Raw genomic sequence first — 26,842 nt, 5'->3', positions numbered from 1 at the left:
GGGTGCTCAGAAACAGATCCAGCAGAGGATGGAATCATGGAACAAGCCTGAAGGGACAGGCAGATGGATTTGGACAGCTCTGCAAGGCTGGACTCTGCCTTTGGGCTGGCAAATGATTGGAGTTCATCCCTTCCTCTCCTGTACCTGCTCTGGCACATCAGGGACTCGGGAGAAAAGAACTGCCCGAGCCCAGGCATGTCCCTAGGCTGCAAACAGCCCCAGGGGCTGTGTTTCCAGTACAGAATAAAGGACTGGAGCCAGGAGGAATCTTCTGAGGAACAGGTTTTTGTTGGGAAGCATCTCCCTTCATCGGGTTTGGACTAAACCTTGGCGGAGTTCCTCAGAGGGAAAGGAGAAATCAGGTGCTCCTGGGGCAGCTGGGAGCAGTGCCAAGGGATTTCAGGGTATCCTGAAAGCTGTGGGAGAGCAGCAGGGCACCTGAGAGCCCCCCCAGGTGAGGAGCTCTCGTGGCCCTGCACGAAGAAAGTCAGGATGGAGGGGCACTGCTGAGCTCCTGCAGCCTCTGTCCTTCCCAGCAAAGCTCTGCCCAGCTTGCTTTTAGTCCTTGAAAGATGCACATTGCATCCTCCCCCCAGGACAGCAGTCCTGGTCTCAGCTTTGCCTCTTCCCTCGTGTGCCCAGTCCCTGTCCACAGAATCCCAGAGTGGAAGGACCTTAAAGCTCACCCAGTTCCCCCCTTGCCATGGGCAGGGACACATCCCACCATCCTGGGATGCTCAGAGCTCCATCCACCCATCCTTGGACACCTCCAGGGATGGGACCTTCTGTTCAGGTCTTACAGAGCCACAGAATGGCTTTGCTTGGGAAGAACCTCAAAGACCACCAAGTCCAACCCCCCATCCCCAGCAGGACACCTTCAGCAGGAGGTGGCTCTGCTGTGGTGGGAGCTGCCCCTGGGTCCTGCCCCTCTGGTCACACAGGCCTGGCTCTTTGTGGGGAGGGGGCTCCTTTAGCAGCTTCACATCAAGCAGCGAGATAATAAATAAATAAATAGGATTGCACTGGAGGGAAAGGTTCTGCAGCTGGAAGCCCGAGAGGGAAGGTCTGAGATGGGGCTCCCACAGTTCAGTACCAGCACGTCCTGCCCAGGGCTGGGAGCAGCTCAGTGACCACAGAGCTGCAGCTGGGCCACCCCTGCCAGTCCATGGTGCATGTTTTTTATGGTTTCCAGCCAGTTTTTCCTGCTGTTTTCTGCCTGAGGCCGTAGGTGCCTCCATCTCCTTCTCTGCTTAGTGAGTTTTCCACAATCCAAAGTCAGGAGCTCGGTGTGCTCCTTCCCACAGCTGCAGGAGAGGGATGGGTGTTCTGTCACGTTCTGAGCCTCAGGTGGGAAATCTTGGCTCCCAGGGGTGGCTAGTCCTGCTGAAATGTGAAAAGGATTGCCAGGTCCCAGCCTTTCCAAGGCAGGACAGTTGGAGAGTTTTTGGAGCAAGGAGAGAGCAAAGGCCCCATTCCTGCCCCGTGCCAATCCTCCTGCTCCTTGGTGACAGTCAGGGCCCCCGTGCTCTCTAGAGGAGAAGAGGTAGACAGAGAAGACACCAGAAGGAGAAACAAGCACAGAATAAATCGAAGGAATCTTCCATGCTCCTGTCTCTTGGTCTTGGGCAGATTCCTGTTTCACCTGGATCCCCTCCCAGCAGAGGACAGGCTGCCATGAGCACGTCCTGCTGGGCTCCTGACCTGGCCCTGGGACCCGGCTGTGCCTCTGCCAAACCCACACTGGGCCTGGTGCTCCCTTTGGAAAGGCTTTTCCAAGGGGAAAAACCCTCAGCACGTTTGCAATGGTTTGGACACCCCCTCCTTCAGTTCCTGTGGCCTCTTGGTGTCCTCCAAGGCTCTCAGAGCCTCTCCTGGTCCCTTGGTTGTCCTTGCCCAGCTTCTCCTGGAGGTGCTGCGTGGTGGGTGATGGGTTGGGATGAGGACCTTGCCAAGGCAGTCACTTCCCACAGCATCCCCTGGCTCAGGGAAGCGAGGCTGTGCTCCCACTCCATCTCTGCAGAGCCCTCACAGCTCGGGGTGGTGAGGAACACAGGCTGGCTCATTCAGCTCTCCACCATTCCTGGACATCCAGGGATCTCTGTGGAGAACAAAGAGAAAGGAAAACAGCGTTAATTTAGCACAGAGAGCTTGGGAGAGAGGAGGGATTTGGGTGCCAAAGCCAGGAGGGAGATTAGACCTCTTTCCTTGATTGTGGAGATATGAAAGGACTGACAAGTCAGATGAAAAAATGGGAAATTAATTCAGAGATAGAGAAAGGAACAAGTACAGAATATGCCAGTGTTTTTATTTTCTGGAAGTGATATTTTTTAATAAGGACACGTAAAAGATTATCATCTGTGTGTGTAGGAGAAGAAAACAGCTTTAAAGCCAAAATGGATCTGCAGAGAGGGAAAAAACCCCCGTATCTGTTCTTTGGGAACACAATGCCTCTCTTGGAAGAATTCTGGGTATCCAAACTGGAGTTGTATTTCTTGTGCAAATCAAGGATGAAGTTCCAGCGTGACAGGGATGATTTGCACCAGTGTCCCTTGCCAGCATCTCTTTAAAAACATTATTTGTACTCCATCTGCCCTGCAAAGTGTGTTTATCCCTCCTTCCCTCCTTCCTTGCTCCCTTCTTCCCCTCCTTCTTCCTTCCCAACCTGTGCCACCATCTCCCCATCCTCTAAGGGAACAATTTCTTCCCAATATCCCACTTCAACCTCCTCTCTTGATTTGAAGCCATTCTTCCTTGCCCTGTCCCTGCAATTCCCGAGGAAAAGTGGAAATCTTGCAGATTATGAGCTCTTTAGAAAACCCCTGTGTGAAATAACCCTGGCTCTGCAATTCCAGCAATTTCCACAGGCAGCATTCCCCCAGGGCACCCAGGAGTAGCAGTTTGCCCAGGGTGGACAATGCCCCCAGCCATGAAGGATGGATGAGGGGAGCTGTGGCTTTGTGCACTGTGGGATGCTGAGCACGCTGGAGTTTCTCCAGAACAAATCTGGGAATTCAGAGTGAAGCTCCTCTGCCCTTTTTCATCAGCTGGGAGCCCGAGGCCTCTTCTGCAGCAATCCTATAGATGGTGCTTGTCAGCTTCCAAGGAAACCTGAACCTTCCCCAGAGCTCCCAGGGCAGAGCCACTGGTGTACTTCAAGTGGGAAGGACAAGGGGATGCTCCAAAATAATTCCATTTCTGTGCTCAGGGAATAGAGCCACAGAGCTCAGCATGGCTCTGTGTCTGGCTCTGCACCCCTCACCACTGGGGTTGAATTGCTGCTGCTGTAATTAGAGAGTTTGGCTCATTATGGTGGGGCTGCTCATCACCCCCATCCCTCCAGGGGCTGAGATCCTGGTTTGGCTTTTCCCAGGAAAACAAAGGAAGTTGATGTTCCTGGATATTTTACCACAAGATGATCCCAATAATGACTTTGTGGTGTTCCAAATCCAAGCCACACAGTCTGACAGGAGTCCAGAGCCCTTGTCCTGCTGCCCCATGGACCAGCTTCCCACCCAACCTTGTTTCCATGGCAACAATCCCAGTTTGCTTTCCCTCCTGGCAAACTCCACCATGAGCAGAGTCATTCAGTGAGAACAAAACGGGTGGGAAAACGGGGACAGTGTTCTGCTCCTCTCACTGCACCTCCATGGGCACCTTCCAGCTCCCCCAGGTCGCTCTCAGCAGGTCCCAGGTCCAGCCCGAGGTCACCCTCAGGTCACCCAGCTCACCCAGGGCTTCTCCTGGACCTTGAAAGCAGCTGTGCCACACAGGACTGCCTCTCACCCTGGGCAACCCGAGCCACTCTGAGCCATCAAAAAAGTCAATTAGGAACAATTAAGAGTTGGCAAAGCTGGCAGACCCTGAGGTGACCACGGGGCTCTGCAGCTTCCCTAAAAGCAGCCACCAGAATTCCAGGCACTCCTTTGCAAAGTCTCTCTAGAGTTGTTTGGGGAGCCCTGCAGCTTCAAGAGGAAATATCCACTTCATATCCATAATTATTAATATTAATATTCAAGAGGGAATATCCACAGAGAGCTTAAACCCTCAGGCTGCAGGCTGGAGCTACAGCAGAGAGGGGCCAGCACCTCTTCTAGATTCCTTCACTTCCAATCCTTGAAATCAAAGTGGGAAAACCTAGAAGAACAAGCGAGGATTAACAACCTGATTGCTGCCTTCCACAACTTCTTGGGTCCTCCTGGAGGAGAGAAGTGCAGCCAAGAGCAGCATTCCCACCCATGGATCTCTGCCTGGTGGCCAGGGTGTGAGGGCACTGCTGCCTTGCTCTCTGTCATCATCATCATCATCATCATCATCATCATCATCATCATCATCATCATCATCATCCCAACACCAGCCAAGGGGTGGGATTCATCCCTGTGGGGCTCTCCTGGAAGAGTGTCAGGCACTGGGAATAATCACTTTGCACAGGATTTATCCTTTCTTTCAGTAAGGGGCTCTTTGAGGCCCAAGCTGTGCTGAAGCTACGAGTCATTTCCATCAACTTTCACAGAAAGGGTGATAAAGTTCTGGAATGTTCTGCCCGGGGAGGTGGTGGAGTCCCCATCCCTGGGTGTGTTGAACAAAGCCTGGATGTGGCACTGGGGGCCAGGGTTTGGGTGAGGGGTTGGGGCTGGGTTGGACTCGATGATCTTGAAGGTCTCTTCCAACCCAGAGATTCTGTGAATTCAGTGAATTCTGTGATTGCGTGTGATCCTGTGAATTCTGTGAATTCTGTGATTCTGTGTGTGATTCTGTGATTCTGTGATTGTGTGTGATCCTGTGAATTCAGTGAATTCTGTGATTATGTGTGATCCCCTGAATTCAGCGAATTCTGTGGTTGTGTGTGATCCTGTGAATTCAGTGAATTCTGTGGTTGTGTGTGATCCTGTGAATTCAGTGAATTCTGTGGTTGTGTGTGATCCTGTGAATTCAGTGAATTCTGTGGTTGTGTGTGATCCTGTGAATTCAGTGAATTCTGTGGTTGTGTGTGATCCTGTGAATTCAGTGAATCAACTCCAGCAAAACCCCTGGAGCTGCTCTGCCATCAGCGCTGCATCCCAGAGCAAGCCCTGCCTTGCTGCTGAGTGCCAGGACACGCTGAGCCCGAGCTCCTTTGCAGTAAATCAGCAGAGGGATCTGAGATGAAGGAACCAAACTCCTTTGCAGTAAATCAGCAGAGGGATCTGAGATGAAGGAACCAAACTCCCCTTCGCAATTCCAGCGCGGCGCCGACGTCAGCGCGGCCGTCCCGGGTTTATCCTCGTGTCTCTGAGAGAGGATTTAGCCCTCACTGATTTATTCCCCTGTAAAAGTGAGGTGCAGGGGGAGGGGGTTTGCAGCAGGCCCTGATGGAAGGCAGGGCACCATCCCAAGGATTTTTATTTATGGGCTCTGGGCGCGGAGGGAGCGGGGCTGGGAGATGGCAGCTGGAATAAACAGCGCAGCCCTTCTCCCAAACATCTGCCTCGTAAAAGCACAAAATCAGATGTTGTCCTGGAATGCTGCTGGCTGCTCCCAGTGACACGGACAGAGCACAGCTCGCCTGACCCCTTCCAACATTTCCTCTGCCCTGGGAGCTGAATTCCTCAAGGTTCACAAGGCAAAGCTTAATACTCAAACCAGAAGCTGGCTGAGGAAACCTTGCAGCCTCTGGTGATGAGAGGTGCCTGGTCACCTGTGGGAATCCTGGATTCAGCAGGATGGATCAGCCACATCCCACAAAGCAAGGGGTGCACAGCCTTGTTAACAACTCCCCAGCTGGAATCCTCTCCTTCACATTCCCTTCTTTTGGTTCAGGATACTCCTAGGAGAGGTGGAAGCCTGATGACGTTTTTGGTCGTTAGTCCTAATTAATCCCAGGCTCAAGGACAGCCATTGCACAGGGTGAGGAGCTGATGAGAAAGTCAGAATTCCCTTTCCAGTCAATGGGAATGGATTGCTGCCCACAGAGTCACGGCAGGAGCTTGAAACGGCTCCCAGGGGACATTTCCTAAAGGGTCAAGGAGAGGATGAAGAGGAAAACAAATTCCCTGTGGATTGTCTCAGTGCTTTGCACTAAGTGGTTTTGCAAATCAGCAGGAACAGCAGTGACAGGACCGGGGAATGGCTTCAAACTGAAAGGGAGCAGGGTTAGATGGGATGTTGGGAAGAAATCCTCCCCTGGGAGGGCGGGCAGGCCCTGGCACAGGTGCCCAGGGAAGCTGTGGCTGCTCCTGAATCCCTGGAAGTGTGCAAGGCCAGGCTGGATGACACTTGGAACAACCTGGGATGGTGGAACGAGATGATTTTTAAGTCCCATCTAACCCAGACTGTTCTGGGAATCTCTCACTCCATAAATTTTATATTTGCTTCACTCCATTTGAACTCTGTACCCTGTGAAATCTCCAGGGAGCTGGATGTCCATGGACATGGAGCCCTGTGCAAGGCAGCTGAGCAGCTCCTCCCCAAGCAATCCAAGGATTCAGGGTGGAATGAGGGCAAAGCAAGACAGAATTTCCTGCTCCAGCCCTCCAGGAACCAGGAAAATCTGCCAGCCTTGCCCTGCACAGTCTGCCCCTCCACGGGGGTCCCACAGCCCAGTCAAGGCTGGCACAGCTCCTCTCCAGACTGTCCCCCCCTTCCTTTCCTGCCTCTCCAAGCTTTCCCTGGAAACTCCTGCTATTTTATCCTGTTTCTGCAACCTGTCATCCCCCATTTGCCAACAGCTCCTCCTGGAACATTTAAACAGCATCTGCTCCAAGTGCAGGGTGTGAGAGGAACCCCGGGGCTCAGCAACAGGAGAGGAACCATCAGGTGCTCCTGCACAGCTCAAGGGGACAGAAAAACCTGAGAATGCCTGACAAGAAGCCAAGGTGTAGCATAAAAAATAACCCCAGAGTGTCCCAGTCCCAGATTTAGTCTGGTTTACGATCACTTTTATCTAGGAAAGGAAAAATTCCAGCTCACCCCTTCCAGTTTGCTGTGCCAAGCCCAGCACAGCCCAGCTGGGCTCTTGGTCCAGCAGCCACAAAGCCAAGCTGGGACACAAACTCCCAGTCAGTTCTTAGCACATGTCCAGCTTTCCCCACGAGCCAGGCACCAAACTAACTCCACATATCTACTGCTGGCTGTGGGATCAAACTTCCCTGGAGATCCACGTCCTCTGTGCCCTTCACCCCCACCTGGAGGGTCTCAAAGCTACCTGAGGGAAGATCCCTGGCTCCCACACTGGTGCAGTTCCATCCCTAAACCCCAAACCTGGATTTTCATCTCCTCTGCTGAGGAATAATGTCCCCATCAAGTGATGGGTTTGAAGGACTTCTTTTTTTCCAGGCAGAGGATCATCCAAGCACCTCTGGAAAGCAGCCAGGATGGGAACAGCTGCAAAGCAACAGGCTTTTAAAAGCTCTGTCATCCCAATTCCCTCTCCTTCCCTTGTCCCAGCTTCTCTGAGGAGTTTTTAATTCTGTTCAGTTTTGGGGAAGTGGAAGGACATTGTTTGCTCTGGGTCTTGTGGGGTTTTGGAATCATTTAACTGAATGAATGTTTTTCCTGACAGAGGGAGCAGGGACCAGGGATAGAACCATGGAATGACTGGGGCTGCAAGGGACCATAAAATCATCCAGTGCCACCCATGCCATGGCAGGGACACCTTCCACTGTCCCAGAGTGCTCCAAGCCCTGTCCCTGAACACTGCCAGGGATGGGGCAGCGCTCACAGGGAAGGATTTAATCCCAACATCCGACCTAAACCAAAGCAGCCAACACCTTCCCTTGCTTTGTGGCAGTAATTTCCTTTTCTTGGTGTGATGCCAGCAGAGTGTAGACTTGTCCCTAAGCCTGGCTGACACCCAATTTCCTCTGCAGATATTCCAGCTAACACAGGACTTAAACCCAAGCCAAACAAGTTAACAATGAGCAGAACAACCTTCTCCCTGGAGGAACAGCAGAGCCCCTCCTCCACCTGCCTCTGGGCTGCCCACAAAGGAAAATCTGAGATGGAATTTGGAATTCTCCACCTGCCTTTGGGCTGCACACAAAGGAAGATCTGGGAAGGAATTTTGAATTCTCCACCTGCATTTGAGCTGCACACAAAGGAAAATCTAGGAAAGAATTTTGAATTCTGCACCTGCCCTTGGGCTTCTCACAAAGGAAAATCTGAGATAGAATTTTCAATTCCATCCTCCACCTGCCTTTGGGCTCCTCACAAAGGAAGATACGGGATGGAATTTTGCAATCTCTCCTCCATCTGCCTTGACTCCACACAAAGGAAAATCTAAGATGGAATTTGGAATTCTGCACCTGCCTTTGGGCTCCTCACAAAGGAAGATCTGGGATGGGATTTCAGCTCCCCCCTGCCACAATCCAAGCACCAAGCTCTGTCAAGCTGCTCTCCCTGGCCCTGCTGCCAGCAGGGGATTCTGGTGGGATGTTGGGATGATCTCCAGGCTTCCCTCCCAGTTCCTGCAGCCCTGGGAGGCAGGAGCACTGCTGTGTGCCAAGCTCAGGAGGCCGTGGAATGCCACAAGCATGGAGACACCACCAAATCCTCCCAAGAAAATAGCCAGCAAAATCCTCCAGGTGGGAAGGAGCCAGGGATCTGACAGAAGAGGATTATCAGCAGGTGCCTCTGAATGCCTGGAGGGGATCACACCAAAAACATCCCACGCTGTAAGAAAGCAGCACTTGTGGACATTTGGATTCCAGCAGTGAAAATCCTCCCCCAGACTCGGCGTCATCGCTTGTGGAATTCAGCTCTGAGCTCTGATTTCCTCTGACTGCCCCGAGGAGTTCTTGGAAAACTTGTAAATGGACTTGGGGTGGTCAGCTTGATTGTTTTATGTAAAATATCTCAGCATCAGGGGGAAATGCAGAAGGATTTTTATTCTAGGAAGTCCAGCAGTGCCTGGAAAATGAGTGCTCAGACAGGGCTCTGCTTCCTAGCACAAAACCCAGGGACATCCTCTCCATTTGCTCGTGCTGCTGTCTCCCACCTGGGGACAAGGAGAAAATCTTCTTTTGCAGCCTGAGCAGCGTGTTCTGCCCCTCAGAAATTCTCTGCCCAGGGTGGAGCATCCATCAGCTCTCCTCCCATCCCCTCCTCATGGAACTTCATGGATTCCAACTGCCCCTGTTTCTCACTTCCCACAGGAGCAACCCCAGAGCAAACACATTTATTTCAGCCTGGAGGAGGGGCAATTCCTGCAATTCCTGGCAATTCCAACTCGTGGTTCAATCACTGGATTTTGGAGGATGCTGCTCCCGAGGAGTTTAATGGATCTCCCATCCCAATAAATCAGTGACAAGCAGGTCAGAAATGCACAATTACAGGGGCAGGGAGCGGGACAGAGCCCCAGCTGGCCTCTTGTGCAACACATCCCCACTGACAGTTTCCAAAGCTGCTCCAGAGCTTAAACCCCATTCCCAAAATCACCTCAGGCAATCACTCATGGCAGCAGCTGCTACTCCGTGAGAGAAAATCCCAATTTTCCCCCGATCTTTCTCACCCACATCAGAGGGTGGAGCACAGGAGCTGTGCCAAGGCCTGGCAAACCCTCCCAGGGCTGATCCCGTGTGGGAAAGGCTCATCCAGCACAGCTGGGCTCACCCCAAGCTTTGGTTTGGTTTGGTTGGGCTCACCCCAAGGTTTGGTTTGGTTTGGTTTGGTTTGGTTTGGTTTGGTTGGTTTGGTTTGGTTTGGTTTGGTTGGGCTCACCCCAAGCTTTGTTTTGGTTTGTTGGGCTCACCCCAAGCTTTGGTTTGGTTTAGTTGGGCTCACCTCAAGCTTTGGTTTGGTTTGCTGGGCTCACCCCAAGCTTTGGTTTGGTTTGGTTTGGTTGGGCTCACCCCAAGCTTTGGTTTGGTTTGCTGGGCTCACCCCAAGCTTTGGTTTTGTTTGTTGGGTTCACCCCAAGCTTTGTTTTGGTTTGGTTTGTTGGGCTCAACCCAAGCTTTGGTTTGGTTTGGTTTGCTGGGCTCACCCCAAGCTTTGGTTTGGTTTGGTTTGGTTGGGCTCACCCCAAGCTTTGGTTTGGTTTGCTGGGCTCACCCCAAGCTTTGGTTTTGTTTGTTGGGTTCACCCCAAGCTTTGTTTTGGTTTGGTTTGTTGGGCTCAACCCAAGCTTTGGTTTGGTTTGGTTTGCTGGGCTCACCCCAAGCTTTGGTTTGGTTTGGTTTGGTTGGGCTCACCCCAAGCTTTGGTTTGGTTTGCTGGGCTCACCCCAAGCTTTGGTTTGGTTTGCTGGGCTCACCCTAAGCTTTGTTTTGGTTTGGTTTGCTGGGCTCACCCCAAGCTTTGTTTTGGTTTGGTTTGTGGGGCTCACCCCAAGCTTTGGTTTGGTTTGGTTTGGTTTGGTTTGCTGGGCTCACCCTAAGCTTTGTTTTGGTTTGGTTTGCTGGGCTCACCCCAAGCTTTGTTTTGGTTTGGTTTGTGGGGCTCACCCCAAGCTTTGGTTTGGTTTGGTTTGGTTTGGTTTGCTGGGCTCACCCCAAGCTTTGGTTTGGTTTGTGGGGCTCACCCCAAGCTTTGGTTTGGTTTGCTGGGCTCACCCCAAGCTTTGGTTCAGCACAGCCCAGCTGGGCTGGCAGAGTGCTGATGCTATCACAGACAGACACAACACCCAGCAGGCAGGCAGGCAGGCAGGCAGGGCAGGCACCCAGGGCTGTTTACCCATCACACCTGGGCAAACACAGCCTGTTTTCACAGCCCAGCTCACGGCACCAGGGCTGGGCTCTCCTGCTCTGCTCCCTGGCAAGCCCCCGCTGCAGGGCCCGAGCAAATGGATCTGCCAGGGAGATATAAAAAGATTTCCCTGCAGGGTGGAGCTGGTGGTGGTGATCTCATGGCTCCAGTCACGGTGACCTGCTGCACTGGATGGATGCAGCCCTTGCTCTGTGCCCCTGCCAGCAGCAGCCCTGCTGGAGCCTGGGCTTGCCTTGTCCCTCTGTGAAAAATGTGTATTTTATGATTGGCTTTTGGCAAATATTAAAATGAATGTTATATGTGTTGTGTTAGAAAGTGATGCTGTATTAATTAATTCTCTTAAGCAGTGTGTTAAATGTAGTTTTAGATTATAACAAAATGTTAAAATAGAAACTATGCTATGTAGGATACTTTTTATTCTAAAGAAAGGACTTGCACTGAGATAGCAGCCACAGGACACCCAGATCTTTCAGAGAAAGAGAATTTACTGCTCCATTATCACAAGAAATGAACTTCTTCCTGCCTTGCTCAGCAATGAAGAGCCCTCAGGATTCAGAGGAAGGAGCTGATACTGCCCAGACAGAATCCTGTGTGTGAATGGAATTGATGCATCATGGATGAGCTGTATGAATATGCACCAAGTTATTGTTTTTAAGGGTTAATCCTCTGTTAACATGGGTCCTTTTTCACACTTCTTTTGCCCAGAAAAAGGTACCTGGACTGTCCATAACTCTTTGTTTCTGTTATCTCATATTGTCCTAATTCAAATTGTCCAAATTATTATTACTCCAGTTGTATTGCTATTTTTATAACCATTTTATTACTATTGAACTTTTAAAATTTTAAACACAAGTGACTGGCGTTTCTCACGCCCCCTTTCCAGGGCAAATCCCAGCTCTCAGCACAGCAGCAGGGCCAGCCCGTCCTCCTGACCCCCAGAGACGGGGCTGGCAAGGAGACAGACACTCCCTGCAGGAGGAAAAGTGCAGGAATGTGCCAAAATGGCAGGGGCAGGATGCTAAGGGGACACAAGGTTTTCATTTTGGTGGCTTATTCACTGTAATTTCCCTCCTGTTTAGGAAGGTTGAGAAGCCCAGCTGTCACCTGAAACCTCACTTGGAATTGCGTGGTCCCAATGCCTGTAGGAATGGGAGGAGAGTTCAAGGAGCTCACTACAGCCCTCTGAGGGTCTGACAGGGAGATTTGCAGGAGTGTTTTATTTTAAATCAGCTTCATAGTTATGTCAGCACTGAAATCTGAAGGACCCCAGAGCTGGGGGAATTGTCTGGCTCCTCCACACCCGGCCCTGTGGTTCCAGGGCTCACTGCAAGGCAGGAGGACAGAGCAGGACTCAGGATCCCGTAAAATGGCCAAAACCCCCTGTGCTGTGCAGTGAGAGGGTGATTTCTGTGCATGGAAATCAGCAAGAGGGGTGTGGGAATGACAACTGAGCTTCCCATAAATTACTGGAGCCAAACTTGAGCGAACTCCATGTATGGAAGATGAAAGGAGGAGCGGGTGGGATTTATTCAGCTCCACACATTTATTCAACTCCATTACTCTCACCTCCAAAACCAGTCCAGCAGCCCTTTAATCCCTCAGCAGCTCATCTCCAGATTGTCTCTATTATTAACAACAAAGTGCTCCTTATTGCCATCACCATCCTTTGAAGGAGCCGTGGGTGGAGGTGAGGATTCCTGTGGGGTGGGGCAGGAGGCACAGACTGGGGAGGGGATGTCCCTCTGCCTTGTCCCAGACTCTTTTATCCATGCAAGAACTGGACACCTCTCCCTTCTGCAAAGACACAGCCTGAAAAACTTCCAGGCCACTTCTGAGCAGGATAAACCACCCCTGGCTCTGCATTGGAGCAGAGAATCCCTTCAGAAATCCACAAGTTTCTCTTATTAATTGTAACAAAAAGGAGTTGGAACTGCTGGCTAAACCCACAGGGGATTTATTTCCTTGAGCAAACCCCAGCGTGGACCTGGCTCAGCTGTTCCTAGAATTAGCATTTGCACAGAAATTGCCATTTTCAGCCCCATTTGCATTGGTGCACCCTCGATGAATCACGCCAGGGGAGGGGAAGGAGGAAAGTTGCTGCAAACACAACCTGTGCCATCGGGGGGAGGAGAATTCAGCAGGTACTCAAGGTTCGTGGAACCAGCTGGCAGGGACTGCAGTCACTTTTAGGTTAGGATTACTCAAGACTAAAAAAATATAACAAAAAATGGTTTTCTACTACGATCTGCACGTTTGGAGTGAAGGACTGTGTCTGATCCTTTGGGGGTCCAGCTCTGAGTCTCATCCCCTCTGTGATCTGGAAGATCTCATTGTCTCACAGCCATCCCCAAAAGCAGCAAAGGAAGAGAAGGGTTTCACCCTAAAAACATACAGCATAAAATGGATTTCTACTGCTGCCAGGCAAGGATTGCACGTTTGGAGTGAAGGATTTTGGGGTGCAGCTCTCATCCCCTCTGTGATCTGGAAGATCTGGTGGCAGCTGCCTCGCAGCCAGCTCAAAAGTGGCAAAGAAAGAGAAGGGTTTCATCCTAAAAAATACAACATATAATGGCTTTCTGCTGCTGCCAGGCAAGGATTGCACGGCAGGTCCTGGCAGGGGCAGTGGCAGGTCCTGGCAGGGGGCAGTGGCAGGTCCTGGCAGGGGGCAGTGGCAGGTCCTGGCAGGGGCAGTGGCAGGTCCTGGCAGGGGCAGTGGCAGGTCCTGGCACGGGCAGTGGCAGGTCCTGGCAGGGGCAGTGGCAGGTGGCCCTGGGCTGAGCTGTGAGTCACCAGGGCACAGACTGGTTTCTAATCTGGGCCCTGCTGTTTGTCACCACGAGCAGGGTGACACCTTCACGCTGCTTTTCTCTCTTCCTGCCACTGACGAGGCTCAGACAGGACTGAGGAGGTCCTGAGGAGTCACAGCCAAAGCCTGCAGGGATTTTTGGCCTTTCAGGTCCCGTGTGTGTGTCAGTAACTGCACAATCTCTGCCCAGGGACTGCACAACCCAGGCAGCTGCTCCTCAGGGGTGGACCTGGCCCCTGGACAGACACCCCCATGCTCCAAGGGCTCCTGGTAGTTATGGCACTCAAAGCTTCCTCACTTAGCAAGGGTTTTTCTCCAAAACTTCATTTTGCTTGCAATAATTTGTGTGCTGGGTAACGAATAGAACACTTGAAAAATTTAACAATGCAGGTTGCAAATCATCTGAATTTTGCAATGCCTAATCAGGGTAGGTTTTTTTTTCAGGGGAAGAAAAACCTATTCCATTATTTAAAAAGGATCTCTTTCAGAAGGGTCCCGTTGAAAAATGGACATTTGGAGCATGGTTTGCATCCCTAATACAGCCAGGGTCCCTCCCAGGCCCCCATCCCGTGGATTGCCACCTTCCCATGGGAAGTCTGGAATTCCCTGGGGCACAGTGAGCTGTGGGTCCCTCCACTCATCCTCTGGGGCTGCCCATGGGTCAGCCACCTCAGCAAAGTGACAGTGACAGTGACAGCTCGTGTTCCAGGAGCACTGGAAACAGCAGGACCACAGCCTTGGTCACAGGGGGAAATCTGCACGATGGACACACCAGCAGGGGTGTCAGCGCTGACCTGTCCCTTCCAAACACACCACAGCTCCTGGCTGGCTTTGTGGAGACCTCAGGGTGACAAACAAAGAGCAAATTAAGACCAGCAAAACTCCTGGGAGTGACGCTGATGCCAAAGCCCAGCAGCATCCCAGGGACCCGACCCCTTCCCACAGCCCTTCCACGGGAAAAATCCCATTTCCCCTCCGACTCTTCTGGCTGGCAAAGTGGTCAGAGGGTGAGCTGGATTCTCTGAGAGGTTTTTCCCACCCTCAGTGGCTCTGTGATTGCCCATTCCCACCTCCTTATCCCCAGGCCAGCGGGGGACAGGGCGGCTGTCCTGGTTTGTCTCCATACCTGTCACACACTCACTGCAAAGGCATCCCCAGCTCCAGAATGACAGGAACGCCTGCCCCACGCCCTCCCAGCCATGCCTTGGCAGGCAGCAGGGCTGCTCCGAGAAGGAAGCAAAGCTCCTGCTCATTCCAGAGGCAACCATCATCCCCCAGAGCCCCGGGAGCAGAGAGGGGAATGGCAACGTGGGAGGGCAGGGGCACCAGCCAGGCTGCCTGGCCTGAAACACAGATCCTGCCCTGAAACACAGATCCTGAACAGAAACACAGATCCTGGACTGAAACACAGATCCTGGACTGAAGCACAGATCCTGGACTGAAACACAGATCCTGAACAGAAACACAGATCCTGCCCTGAAATGCAGATCCTGCCCTGAAATGCAGATCCTGCCCTGAAACACAGAACCTGCTCTCTCAGCATTTCCCAGCTCTGCTTCCTCTTCTGCAATCCTTTCCTTCCTTCTCCCTCCCTTTCAGGGGATCCAGCCTCTTGAGTTTCCTGCTGGTGCTTGAGTCATTTTCCCTCCTAGGACTGGTTTCTCATCTTTAATTGTTTCTCCATCTTTTTACACTCTCCTTGGGCTGTATTTTACTTTGTCTCTCTTATTTGGTTGCATCCATCTTTCCATGTAACAATTCTCCATAGATTCCTTCTCCTCCCACCACCAGTCTGTGCTGGATTTATGACTTTCCTGGCAGAGCTGATGGGAGCCTCGTTGGACATCCAAACCTGTCCTAAAAGAGTTGCCCAGTTCTGTCATTATCTTTCCCCTCCAAGTTTTGAGTGCTAAGGGAATTCTTGGGCAGTGAAAGAAAACATTCCTAAATCCACTCTGAATTTATTGATTTGTAAATCACATAGAAAGGAAAATTCCCAAAGCTGGGCCATGTGACAAACTGAAATCCCAGCCTGCATCCATCCATCCATCCATCCATCCATCCATCCATCCATCCATCCATCCATCCATCTCCCTGCTCCCAGGGGTGTTCATTCAGGCCTGGGGCACTCTCCTGGAGCACTCTCTCTATAAATAAACCCCTATATTATTCCCTATAATGAATTCCCATAAACAGGAATCCCCAGGATCCCCTTTTAGGAAGGGGCTGTCTCTGCAGCAGGGAGCCCCAGGGGTCAGGGAGCACAGAGCCAGTCCTAACTGAGCTGTGCACATAGTGCCACTGAGCCATGGCCTTGCTGTGGGTCCCAAACCTTCTCCCTGGGGCTGTGGGTGCCAAACCTTCTCCCTGGGGCTGTGGGTCCCAAACCTTCTCCCTGGGGCTGTGCTTTCCCTTTTCCCTGCCCTCAGAGCTCCCCTTTGCCTCGGTGCTGTGCCAAAGGGGTTTTCTCTCTGTAAAGCTGTTGGTGCATCTCATAGCCTGGCTTGAGATGTGAAAAGCCTGGCTTTAGTCTGTAAAGCTGTTGGTGCATCTGAGCCCAGCTCTGAGCCTGGCTGGGCTCTCTGAAGGAGCTCACGGGCCCCTCTGGGGCCAAGGCAGGGCTCAGAGCAGGGTCTGGGCTCAGAGCAGGGTCTGGGCTCAGAGCAGGGCTCAGAGCAGGGTCTGGGCTCAGAGCAGGGTCTGGGCTCAGAGCAGGGTCTGGGCTCAGAGCAGGGCTCAGAGCAGGGTCTGGGCTCAGAGCAGGGTCTGGCTCAGAGCAGGGTCTGGGCTCAGAGCAGGATCTGGGCTCAGAGCAGGGCTCAGAGCAGGGCTCAGAGCAGGGTCTGGGCTCAGAGCAGGGTCTGGGCTCAGAGCAGGGCTCAGAGCAGGGTCTGGGCTCAGAGCAGGGTCTGGGCTCAGAGCAGGATCTGGGCTCAGAGCAGGGCTCAGAGCAGGGTCTGGGCTCAGAGCAGGGTCTGGGCTCAGAGCAGGGTCTGGGCTCAGAGCAGGGCTCAGAGCAGGGTCTGGGCTCAGAGCAGGGTCTGGCTCAGAGCAGGGTCTGGGCTCAGAGCAGGGCTCAGAGCAGGGTCTGGGCTCAGAGCAGGGTCTGGGCTCAGAGCAGGATCTGGGCTCAGAGCAGGGCTCAGAGCAGGGTCTGGGCTCAGAGCAGGGTCTGGGCTCAGAGCAGGGTCTGGGCTCAGAGCAGGGCTCAGAGCAGGGTCTGGGCTCAGAGCAGGGTCTGGCTCAGAGCAGGGTCTGGGCTCAGAGCAGGGCTCAGAGCAGGGTCTGGGCTCAGAGCAGGGTCTGGGCTCAGAGCAGGGCTCAGAGCAGGGTCTGGGCTCACAGCAGGGTCTGGGCTCAGAGCAGGGTCTGGCTCTGCTGAGGCTCAGCCCCAGGCCAGGCTGGCTCAGGTTGGTCTCAGCATCGCGGGGCTGGCCGTGCTGCTGACACTTTTCCTCCCAAAAACCACCATCAGCAACAAAACCATCCTGCTTCTCACCAGGCAGAGCTCAGCTCAGGGGGCTGGAGCAGAGGGGGACAGCCTGATCCCAGCCTTCCCCAGCAGGTGAGGGCGATGAGAGGGAGGAAGGCTCTGAGCAGGGAGAACAGATTCCCCTGTGGACTGACCCAGTTCCCCAGCCTGCTCCCCCACAGATATTTTGGGGCTGCCCCCAGCCCTGCTGTGTGCAGACACACTTCCTCTCACTACCACCCTCAGAGAGCACACACAGCTCCCACTGAGATGTTTGATTTCAAGGCCAGACTGCAAGAAACTTATTTAGGTCTCCAGTTTTTCTCAGAAAAAAAGCCACACATTTCCACTCACGTGTCAAACGCAACAGGGTGGGACTTTCAGGCTCTGGAATCCTGAAACCCCAGGGATATTTTGCACTGCTTCTGAAGCCTTCAAGGCTGCCTGACAATGTGCTGTCCCCTGGGACCTCCATCCAACAGCCACCAAGGAGGTCATGTCCTGACAGGCGCTGTTTAATCTGATTCCAGTGTGGCTTTGGGGGTGATAAGAAATGTTTTCAGCAGCGTGGTTCTTGCTTCAGCTGCAAAATATCAAGATGAAGCTGTTCCCACCCAGGGATGAACAAGCATTTCCTTCAGCCAGGCAAAAAATAAAAAAAAAAGAAGATTAAGGAGAGGTTTTTCACACTCGCATACACTTAAGAGGAAAAAATATTTACATGAGGGAGAAAGGACTTGGCAGGGCCTCCCCAGAGGCCATTTGCTGTTTATGCATTTCTCAGGCCTGCAGAGCTGAGCCTCCCTGAGCCTCTGGGGGATGGTTTTAGGGCTGGGAGATCCCCAAAACCAGTGGGGTTGTGTTTGTGAGCCCCAGGCTCTGCCACTGTGGCTCCCTCTGGCCTTCCCTCTGCCATTCCTGGGGGCTCAGAGCCAGGAGGGGATGCTGGCATCCTCGGGGAAACAAGGCTCTGAGCACCTCTTAAGCCCAACCACCTTTCCAGGTGAATTATTCCCTGTCAGGAATGTCCTGTCACAGCAGGAATGGGGAAAGGTGGGTGGCAGCTGCTGCTCCCCCACGGGTGCTGAAGGTCTGACTGATTTTTTCCTCCTGCAGTCAGCCCTGGCTGGGGCTCTCCATCCCTTGAAAGCACAAATTATGATAATTTGGCAGCAAGTGCCTGGTGCAATCTCCCTGTCCGAGCCGCACAACAATTCCCTGCTGTTGTTTCTGGAAAGGAGAAGGCTCAAATTGTGCAGAGCACAGTGTCCTCTGCTGCCAAGGCTTCATCCTGGGCTTAAGTGGCACAGAGGACACAAAATCCTTGTCATTGCCACATTCTGGGCTGGCATCCTGCTTTGCATCACTCCTGCTCTTCCCTCAGCCTCACCTGAAGCAGGAGTGCTGCCACGGGGGCACAGGAGCCAGCCCAAACAGAGGAGCAGGTGGGTTTTAAACCCCTGTCTGCAGAGCAGAGAGTGCTGAGCACCCACAGCCCCCTCCCCACTGCCAGGGCTCAAAGCACTGGAATAAGAGATAAAATAAAATAAAATAAAATAAAATAAAATAAAATAAAATAAAATAAAATAAAATAAAATAAAATAAAATAAAATAAAATAAAATACTACTAAGTAATAAATAATAAATAATGAATAATACTTAAATAAATAATAAATAAAAAAATAATAAATAATTGAGGAAGTTTTTGTCCACACTGTGTTTCCTCCCTTCTCCTTGAGGTGTTGGTTTTCTTTAATGAGCCCTGAAAGATTCACCAGGAAGATGTTGGGAAATATGGCAGAAATGGCTTTAAGCAAGGACACTTGACTGCAGCATAAATCCCATAAATCCTCTTTATTTCAACACGTCAGCCAGTAGGACCTGCAGTAAATACTCCGAGTTTTGAACATACAGATCTTCATCTCTGTACTAACCTGGCACAGCAAAGCCTTTACATTTCCTTGTTTATGTACAGCTCTACGTGTTGCTGTGTATGGATAATGGGTTTATACACACACACATATATCTGTATGTGCACTTGTGCAAAAATGTCCTCACCAAGGACAGGAAACAAGTGAGTATTTCCCAATCCACTCTCCCTGGCACTGGAAATACTGCACAGAAACTCAGCTGGATGCTCCTGACAGAGGGAAAATGGCAAAACTGAAATTGCATGCATGGACAAGCAGCAAATCCACTTTTATTCATGATGGAGAGAGTTAAAAAAAAAAACCTCAGTGCCCCTGTAAATGCTGTGCTTGATTCAGCACCTTTGCACACAGCAATTCCAGCTTCCAGGGCCAGGGGGATGGGGGTTTCCACACTCCTAATCCTTGGCCAAATCCATTTTCAAACATTTGGGGACATTTAGGAACTGAAATCTCTGCCCTCCCTCTCTGCTGTGCTGGGGCCTCACCTCCACCTGAGCCCCAGGGTGGGGTCTGTGGGAAATAGTGAAGATAAGCTGATTCTGTGTGAGTTTTTCCCATCTTTCATTGTCTCAGCCATGCAGTGAGGCTGATGCTGCAATGGAAGCACAGAGAACATCCCCCAGCAGCCCTGTCCTGTTTGAGGAAACCAGCCCCAAACACAGGGTCCAGCTCACAGGTGAGGCTGGGGCAGGCACAGCCCTGACAGTGCCAGATGCACCTGTGGGCAGGGCTGGGCTGCAGGAATTGCTGAACACTTTGGGATATGAGGCACTTGGGGAACAGCCACTCCTAAAAAGGCACTCGAGCCACACTCCCAGGTGGGGATCTGCACCCAGACCCGGTTCTCTCCTCCCTGCTCACTTCCACACCTCCCCAGGGCCACAGCAAGCAGCATTTCCAGCCCTGGCTGCCCAGACAGCCAGAGCTGCCCAGGGATGCTCCCAAGGATTGGTGTAAGCCAGCAGCTCTCTGTCCTGGGGATGGAGCAAAGGCAGCCCTGGTGAGGAAACTGCAGCTGCCCCAGCCCCAGGCAGAGCCACAGCCAGGGCAGGACTCTGTAACAACGCCCGAGCTGTGTTTGTGGATTTCACTCCACCACGACTTTAAAAACAAAACCAATCTGTTTGGCCAAAGGGGATAAAAGCAGTGCAGGTAGGGCCAAGCAGCACCTGGGGTTGTGTCCCCTCTGTGTCCCCACCTCTGTGGCAGTGGCACTAGGCACAAGCCAGCAGCACAGCGTTTGCTTCAGCCTGCTCTGTTTGCAGGAAGAATTTAATGTTTGTCACCGATTTCCCCCAAATGAAGTCACCAATGTGTGTTTTATCAGATGTGTTTAACCTGAGTCACCTCTGCCAGTGTGAAATCCTAAAATTCAATTTAAACAGGGACTCCTGACTCCAATGCTCCATTTTTTAATATGTCTATAAAACTTTTTAATAGAAAATATTTTAACAGGGAAAAGTTGGGGTTTTTTTTTCCCAACCATGGAAAGGTTTGGCTTTGGTGGTGCCATAATATTTTTTCCTTCATTATTTCTCTCTTTTGATTCCAGCTTCCCCCAGAACTGCACAGTTTATATTTCACCAGTTTTAGTAATGCTGCCTTAGATGAAAGAAATCAGTTCTTCAACACCTAGACTCCAGTGCAAGCTTGAGGTCTCCTGGCAGTGCAGCTGAGCTTTGCAGCACCGAGGTCATTTGTCCAGTGCAAACAGCCCCAAATTCCCTGTCCCTTCCACACCCACGTGCTCTGGGTGCTGGAGTGATTCTGTAAATAATCACTTGCTCATCTCTCAGCTTTGGCTACCCACAGCCACAATATTTGAAGTAAGAAGAGGAAGCCAAAAAAAGAGAACAATTATTTGGACAACAAACCCTGCTCCGCCAGCGCTACCGAAATGCAAATAATTCATCATAGCGAAAACACAAACCACAGCAGAGATGTGGGCATGGGAACTCCCCGTGCCACAGGGTCCTGCCTCCAGCTGGGAGATTGGAGCCTGCTGGGGGCTGGCCTGACCCCCCAGCACTGCAGGACACCTCGTCCCTCTGTGCCACCCTCAAAGCCACAGTGCCCTGGGCATTGCAGGACTGGCAAGAGATAGAGAGAGAGAGGAGACAGAGCAAGGCAGAGATATTGATCTCTGCAATCAAGAGGTTAATTCTCATTTCCCCTGAATGCTGTTTGGTAATCACAGCCTGCAAGGAGCTAAATTGCATCTGCAGCCCCAGAGTGAGTGCCTACACTGAGTGTGCACCTGCACTGAGTGTGTACCTACACTGAGTGTGTACCTACACTGTGTACCTGCACCGAGTGTGTTCCTACACCACCTCCCCACCTCGGCACAGCCTCTGAGCTCTCTCTCAGTGCCAGTGCAGCACGGAGCGAGCAATGCCCGACTGCCAGCCCCTCTCCTGCCCTGCCAGCCCCTCTCCTGCCCTGCCAGCCCCGCTCCTGCCCTGCCAGCCCCGCTCCTGCTCTGCCAGCCCCGCTCCTGCCCTTCCAGCCCCTCTCCTGCCCTTCCAGCTCCGCTCCTGCCCTGCCAGCCCCGCTCCTGCTCTGCCAGACCCGCTCCTGCCCTCCCAGCCCCTCTCCTGCCCTGCCAGCCCCGCTCCTGCCCTCCGCCTGTCCGTGTTTATCCGCGGGGCTGCCTCTCACGCCACAGAGTGTCACCGTGTCACCGCACCCTTCCCTGGCACTCCGGGCGCCCGGGGCACTGCTGGCAGCCCTGCCCAGGCAGCAGGCGAGGGCACGGGCGGGCAGAGGGCGAGGGAAGCGCTCCGGGCACATTCCCTGTCCCTGCAGGGCTGCGAAGGGGACAAGAGGAGCCCAGTCAGTCACAGCGCCTGGGGAGCACAGGGCTCTTATGGCTGCTCCTCCTTCCCAGGCAGGATCAGCAGCACTTTAGGAGAGAGGAAAAGGAGCAGCAGGAGTTCCCGGAGCGCTGCGTTTTGCCCTGAGAGCTCGAGCAGTTTGTCCCCACACCCGGAGCAGCAATGTCCCCTCCGTGCTTCCTGCCCGGCCGGGGGATTCCCCTCCAGCCCTGCCGGCACCAGCGCTCGGGGCGAGTCCTCAGAGCAGCCAGGGGACTGCCGGGGGTGTCGGTAACCAGAAACCCCGCTCCACCCCCGGGACGGGGCACGGCGCTGCCCCAAAGCCGCTCTGCCTCCGCCCGCACCGGGACTCAGCCCCGGGTGCCCACTCGCCACCCACGCAGGTCTCCGGGACACCCAGCCAGCCCCACACCCCCAAACTGACCACAACGACAACGACAATGCCACCAACACCCCGTGGTGCGGGGCGAGCGCGTGGAAATGCGGGGGGTCCGCACGCCCGAGCATCCCCCGAGCATCCCCCGGGACACGGCGGCCCGAGGGGTCCGGGAGCAGCTTTTGCTGCCCCTTTCCCGAGGATTCCTGAAAGAACCCCGCACTGCACACCCTCCCGGCCGCGGGTCCACAGGGCTGCGCCCCCAGCCCAAATCGCTGCTCCCCTCCAGCCAGGGACTGTCCTGTCCAATCCTGTCCCGTCCTGTCCTGTTCTGTCCTGTCCTGTCCCGTCCTGTCCTGTCCCGTCCTGTCCTGTCCTGTCCTGTCCTGTTTTGTCCCGTCCTGTCCCGTCCCGCAGCTCACCCTGCCCGGGGACACCTGGCAGAACCTGGCACACGGGACAAAACCCCCTCCACAGCCATCCCGAGCGACCTGCAGCCGTGCCGCGGTCGGAGCGGCGCTGCCAGCGTGCCACGGAAAATCCGAACCTCCTCCCGTCCCACCTCCCCGGGCTCGCTGTCATCTGAGCCTCGCAGTTAAACAAACCGGGCGCTTTACAAGATTTGGCCGGGCTGTGACTGTAGCCGCGTGTCACCCGACTTCCCCAGTGCCACATTCCTGAGTCCCACAGTCACAGGCTCACATTCTAGGCAAACGCTCCGTTTATTTCTATCATTATTTTTCTTTTTTTTTTTTTTTTTTTCTACAGAAAGTCGTGTAGCACTTGGCAAAACTGCATTCGCAGTTCCTGCGCCGTGATCAAACTGTCCCAGAGCCGGCTGCCCCGAGCCCGCCCCGCTGCCTGCATCCCTTCCCCGCCGGTTTGTCGCAAATTCAGGGGTTTCGCCACCTCCGCAAAGTGCCCCGGGCCGGACAATCCCGCCCCCCCCGCCCCAGGTGCCCTCCTGCCCCGGAGGGCTCCCGCAGCCACCAGCGGGGTGCTGAGAAGGGGACCGGCAGCAGTGCCACCCGTGCAGGGGGGTCCAGCCCCGCTCCCAGCTCCCAGCAAGGTCGTTCGGCCCCAGACCAGTTCAGTCCCGGCCACGGCCAACAAGTCCCTCCGGGGACGAGCACTCTGCACAGCCCGGCATCCCCCACCCCGCTGAGGGACCCCCGGGCCGTGCCCCAGACCTGGGGAGCTGCCAGCAGCCCCTCCGCCCTGCCAGGGGCCAGCCCCGCTTTGCAGAGCCTGAGTTTGGGGTTTCTCGCAGCTGTTAGGTTTTAGGCACTCTCTAAAAAAGAATCGCTATTGTTACCAAAGGAGGGTGATTTTCCTTGAAAAGGCTCCTCTGTGCGACCCCCGCCCGAGCCCCCAGCACCCTCCCCGGCGGGCACAGTACCTTTGCCGTGCAAAAAGTCCTCGGGGCGAGGGAAGGAGCCCTCCTCGCAGAGCAAGTCGCAGGTTTTATCCGGGGCCAGGGGGTAGCCGTTGTCCTCCTCGTTGTAGTCGCTCCTGCCGTTGCTGTTGGAGTAGCCGTTGGCGTACATCTTGAGGGCGGACCTGCGCAGGCACAGCAGCTCCTGGAAGGCGTACCTGAAGTCGGGGCTCCGGCAGTAGATCAGGGGGTTGAAGGCAGAGTTGACGTAGCCCAGCCAGTTCAAGAGGATGTACAGGTACTTGGGAATGATGTTGTCCTGGATGACGTGCACGATGTTGACGATGAAGAAGGGCAGCCAGCACAGCGTGAAGGTGCCCATGATGATGCCCAGGGTTTTGAGGGCCTTGTGCTCCTTCAAGAAGAACTTGGAGGAGCGGCGGTGCCCGGCTCCCCCTTTCTGCTCCTGCTCCTTGTTCTGGGTGTGAAACCTCCCCTCGCTCCTGTCTATCTTCTGCAGCTGCTTCTTGGCCACCTGGAAGACCCTGGCGTACACGAAGACCATGACCACGAGGGGCAGGTAGAAGGAGATGATGGAGGAGGCGATGGCGTAGGCTTGGTTGGTGAAGAAGTCGCAGCACATCTCGTCCTGGTAGCAGCGGACGGCGTCCTCGTGGTCTGCCCGGTACCAGTGCATCTGGATGGGCAGGAAGGAGGTCAGGCCCGACACCACCCACACCACCAGGATGACCACGCGCGCCTTGCCCTTGGTCAGCAGGCTCTGGTACTTGAACGGGGAGGTGATGGCGAAGTACCGGTCCACGGCGATGACGCACAGGGTCTCGATGCTGGCCGTGACGCACAGCACGTCCAGCGAGGTCCAGAACTCGCACCAGAAGTTCCCGAACTTCCACATCTCCATGATGATGTGGCAGGCGCCGAAGGGCACCACGGCCAGCCCCATGACCAGGTCGGCGCAGGCCAGCGAGGTGATGAAGTAGTTGGTGACGGTCTGCAGGCGCTGGAAGCGGGCGATGGCCGTGATCACCAGCACGTTGCCGAAGACGATGGCCAGCACGATCAGCGACATCAGGATGCCCATGCCCACCACCCACACGTCCCGCGACACCGCGGGGTCGGCGGCGCTCTGGTTGGCGCTGGCGTTGCCGCCGGGCAGCTCCGTCCCCGCCGCGGCCATGGCACGGCGACAGCCCCGGGGCGGCGGCGGGGGCTCGGCTCCGCTCAGGGCTCCGCGGCCGCGGCGCCGCTCCGGGAGCCGCGCATACGGGACAGGTGCGGGCCAGGTGCGGGGCCGCTCGGCGGGGGCACCGGGCACCGCTCCGCTCCCGTCCCGGCCGTGTCCCGGCCGTGTCCCGGCCCGTGTCCCAGCCCGTTAGGCGCCGCGGAGCTTTTTAAGTGACAGCAGCCCGTGACATCAGCCCGCGGCAGCCAATGGCAGCCGGCACCGCACCCCGAGCCCCCCCGCACCCCGCGGCCACCCCCGCCTGCCCCACGCGTGTCCCCGCCCCGTGCGCTGCATCCCCGCCGTGTCCCCGCGGCCGCTCCGGGTGCGCTCCCGTCCCTCGCGGTGCCCTCCTGTCCCCCGCCCCGGGGTGACCAGAGATCACCTTGTGTGCTCCTTTCACTGCCGTGTCCCCGCAGCTGCTCCGGGTGCGCTCCCGTCCCTCGCGGTGCTCTCCTGTCCCCCGCCCCGGGGTGACCCGCGCACTCCGCTCACCGCCGTGTCCCCGTGCCTCCTGCCCGCAGTGCACTCCCTACGTCACCGATGTCCCCAAGCTCCCCGCCCGGAGGTGTCCCCACCCCACCCGTGCCCCCCGTGTGCTCACCAGCCCGCACAGCACCAGGAAAATCCCGAGGACCCTGGGGGTCCTGGCGGTGAGGACCCCTGGCACCCCCCTGTCGTTGGTGGCACCTCGTGACAGGATGTCACCCAGGTCCCCATCATCCCTGCCAGTCCCCAGTTGTGGGGGGCATCCAAGTGAAGCAGCCACAGAAATTCCAGAGCTGGTCAAGGGTAGAGACACCCCTTAAGTGTCCTGGGAGCACTGACCAGGCAGGGAGTGACCACTGGACACTGTGGCCAGCCAGGCTTGTGGTCAGAGCCAGGCACTATCACAAGCATTCCCCTCCAAAACAAACAAATTGGCTAAATAAGGGCTAAGGAATCCTGGAAACTTCCTTTCAGCCTGACAGGAGATAACCCTGCCTCTGGAGTTTCATTTCTGCCATCCCTCTGAAGCAGCGCTGCTCTCCAGAGACACACCTCTCTCTCTGCTGGCCCTGGCTGCTTTAGAGGTGACAGCTGAAAGCTGTGGTTCTAAAACTGCCCTGTACCACAGAAAGAGAGAAAATAAAGAATTGTTTTCCCCCAGATTACCCCAATGCCCCCAGCAGCAGCTGCAGGTCAGCCCTGGCTGGATGCAGCTCTGTGGCCCTCCCGTGGCACAGGCAGGGCCAGACTCCTGCCTTTGTCAGCAATTAAACCCTTACCAATGGAGAACCTTATCTGAAACTCATCAGTTCTTGGGCTCTGATACTTTGTCATGGTTCTGCCTCAATTTTCCTGCAGTGCCAGGGCCAGGCTCCCCACTTTTTGCTGTCTTTGCCCCACTGCCCCACACCACAGCCTGCTGGGTGCCCATGTCATGCCCCAGCTGTGCTGGGGATATTTATTTATGGGGAAAGGAGGAAGTTTTGTGGTTTAAAGCAGAGGGACAGATGAGGTACTGGAATCAGGAAATGAGAGTAAAGCAGTTAGGAAGTGTCTGTCCTGCCCTGAACCAGCGGCTTCCCTGCCCTTCCCACACTCCGCCTCTGCATCCACACACTTCAGAGGTTTAAAAATGAAGAGGCAAGGGACAGAAGATCCAGAAGTCACCCCCCTCCCATTGCAGACATCTGCCAAAGCAGGGACAGTGGGAGGAGCTCATGACCTGAGCTGATCACCGGGACCTTTCCCTGCTGTAAGATAAATAAGGTAAAAAAAGGGGCATCCTACACTCACACCAGGCAGAGCTGGGACCTGCTGGGTTCAGTTTGTGACACCCAGGCTCTCACCCAGCAGGGCTGTGGCCCTCAGGGAGCCCCAGCTGGCTGCAATGTCCATTCCCACCCTCTGCCCCAGGCCAGCAGCGCTCACCTTGCAGGGAAGCCATGGCCAAAAGCTCCTGGGAAAGCAGGGATATGGAGGAGATGCAGTGGGAAAGAAAAAAACGGAAGGAAAAGCAGAAATTGTGGGAACTGCACCTCATCCTCAGCTCCCTGTTCCCCTTTTTTTGGTAAGAGCTGATGTGGCAGCTCCAGGAAGCACTCGAGTGTCAGGTAGTGACCAGATGGGTTTGCTGGGC

General features: G+C 54.5%; 1 protein-coding gene across 1 annotated transcript; it reads right to left on the bottom strand.

Moving 5' to 3' along the window:
* Positions 1–2,020: 2,020 nt before the first annotated feature.
* ADRB2 (adrenoceptor beta 2) lies at positions 2,021–24,672 on the bottom strand (the record flags this gene model as incomplete). Its single annotated transcript, XM_084215640.1, has 2 exons — positions 2,021–2,098; positions 23,499–24,672. 2 exons carry the CDS (start codon positions 24,670–24,672, stop codon positions 2,064–2,066), a joined length of 1,209 nt encoding a protein of 402 aa, XP_084071766.1. The 3' UTR covers positions 2,021–2,063.
* Between the last annotated feature and the right edge of the window lie 2,170 nt (positions 24,673–26,842).

Source organism: Fringilla coelebs (assembly GCF_963513975.1).
Source record: "Fringilla coelebs genome assembly, chromosome: 15".
Taxonomy (NCBI): Eukaryota; Metazoa; Chordata; class Aves; order Passeriformes; family Fringillidae; genus Fringilla; species Fringilla coelebs.
The sequence above is the reverse complement of the archived record's forward strand: the minus strand, read 5'-3'. Positions and strand labels throughout refer to the sequence as shown.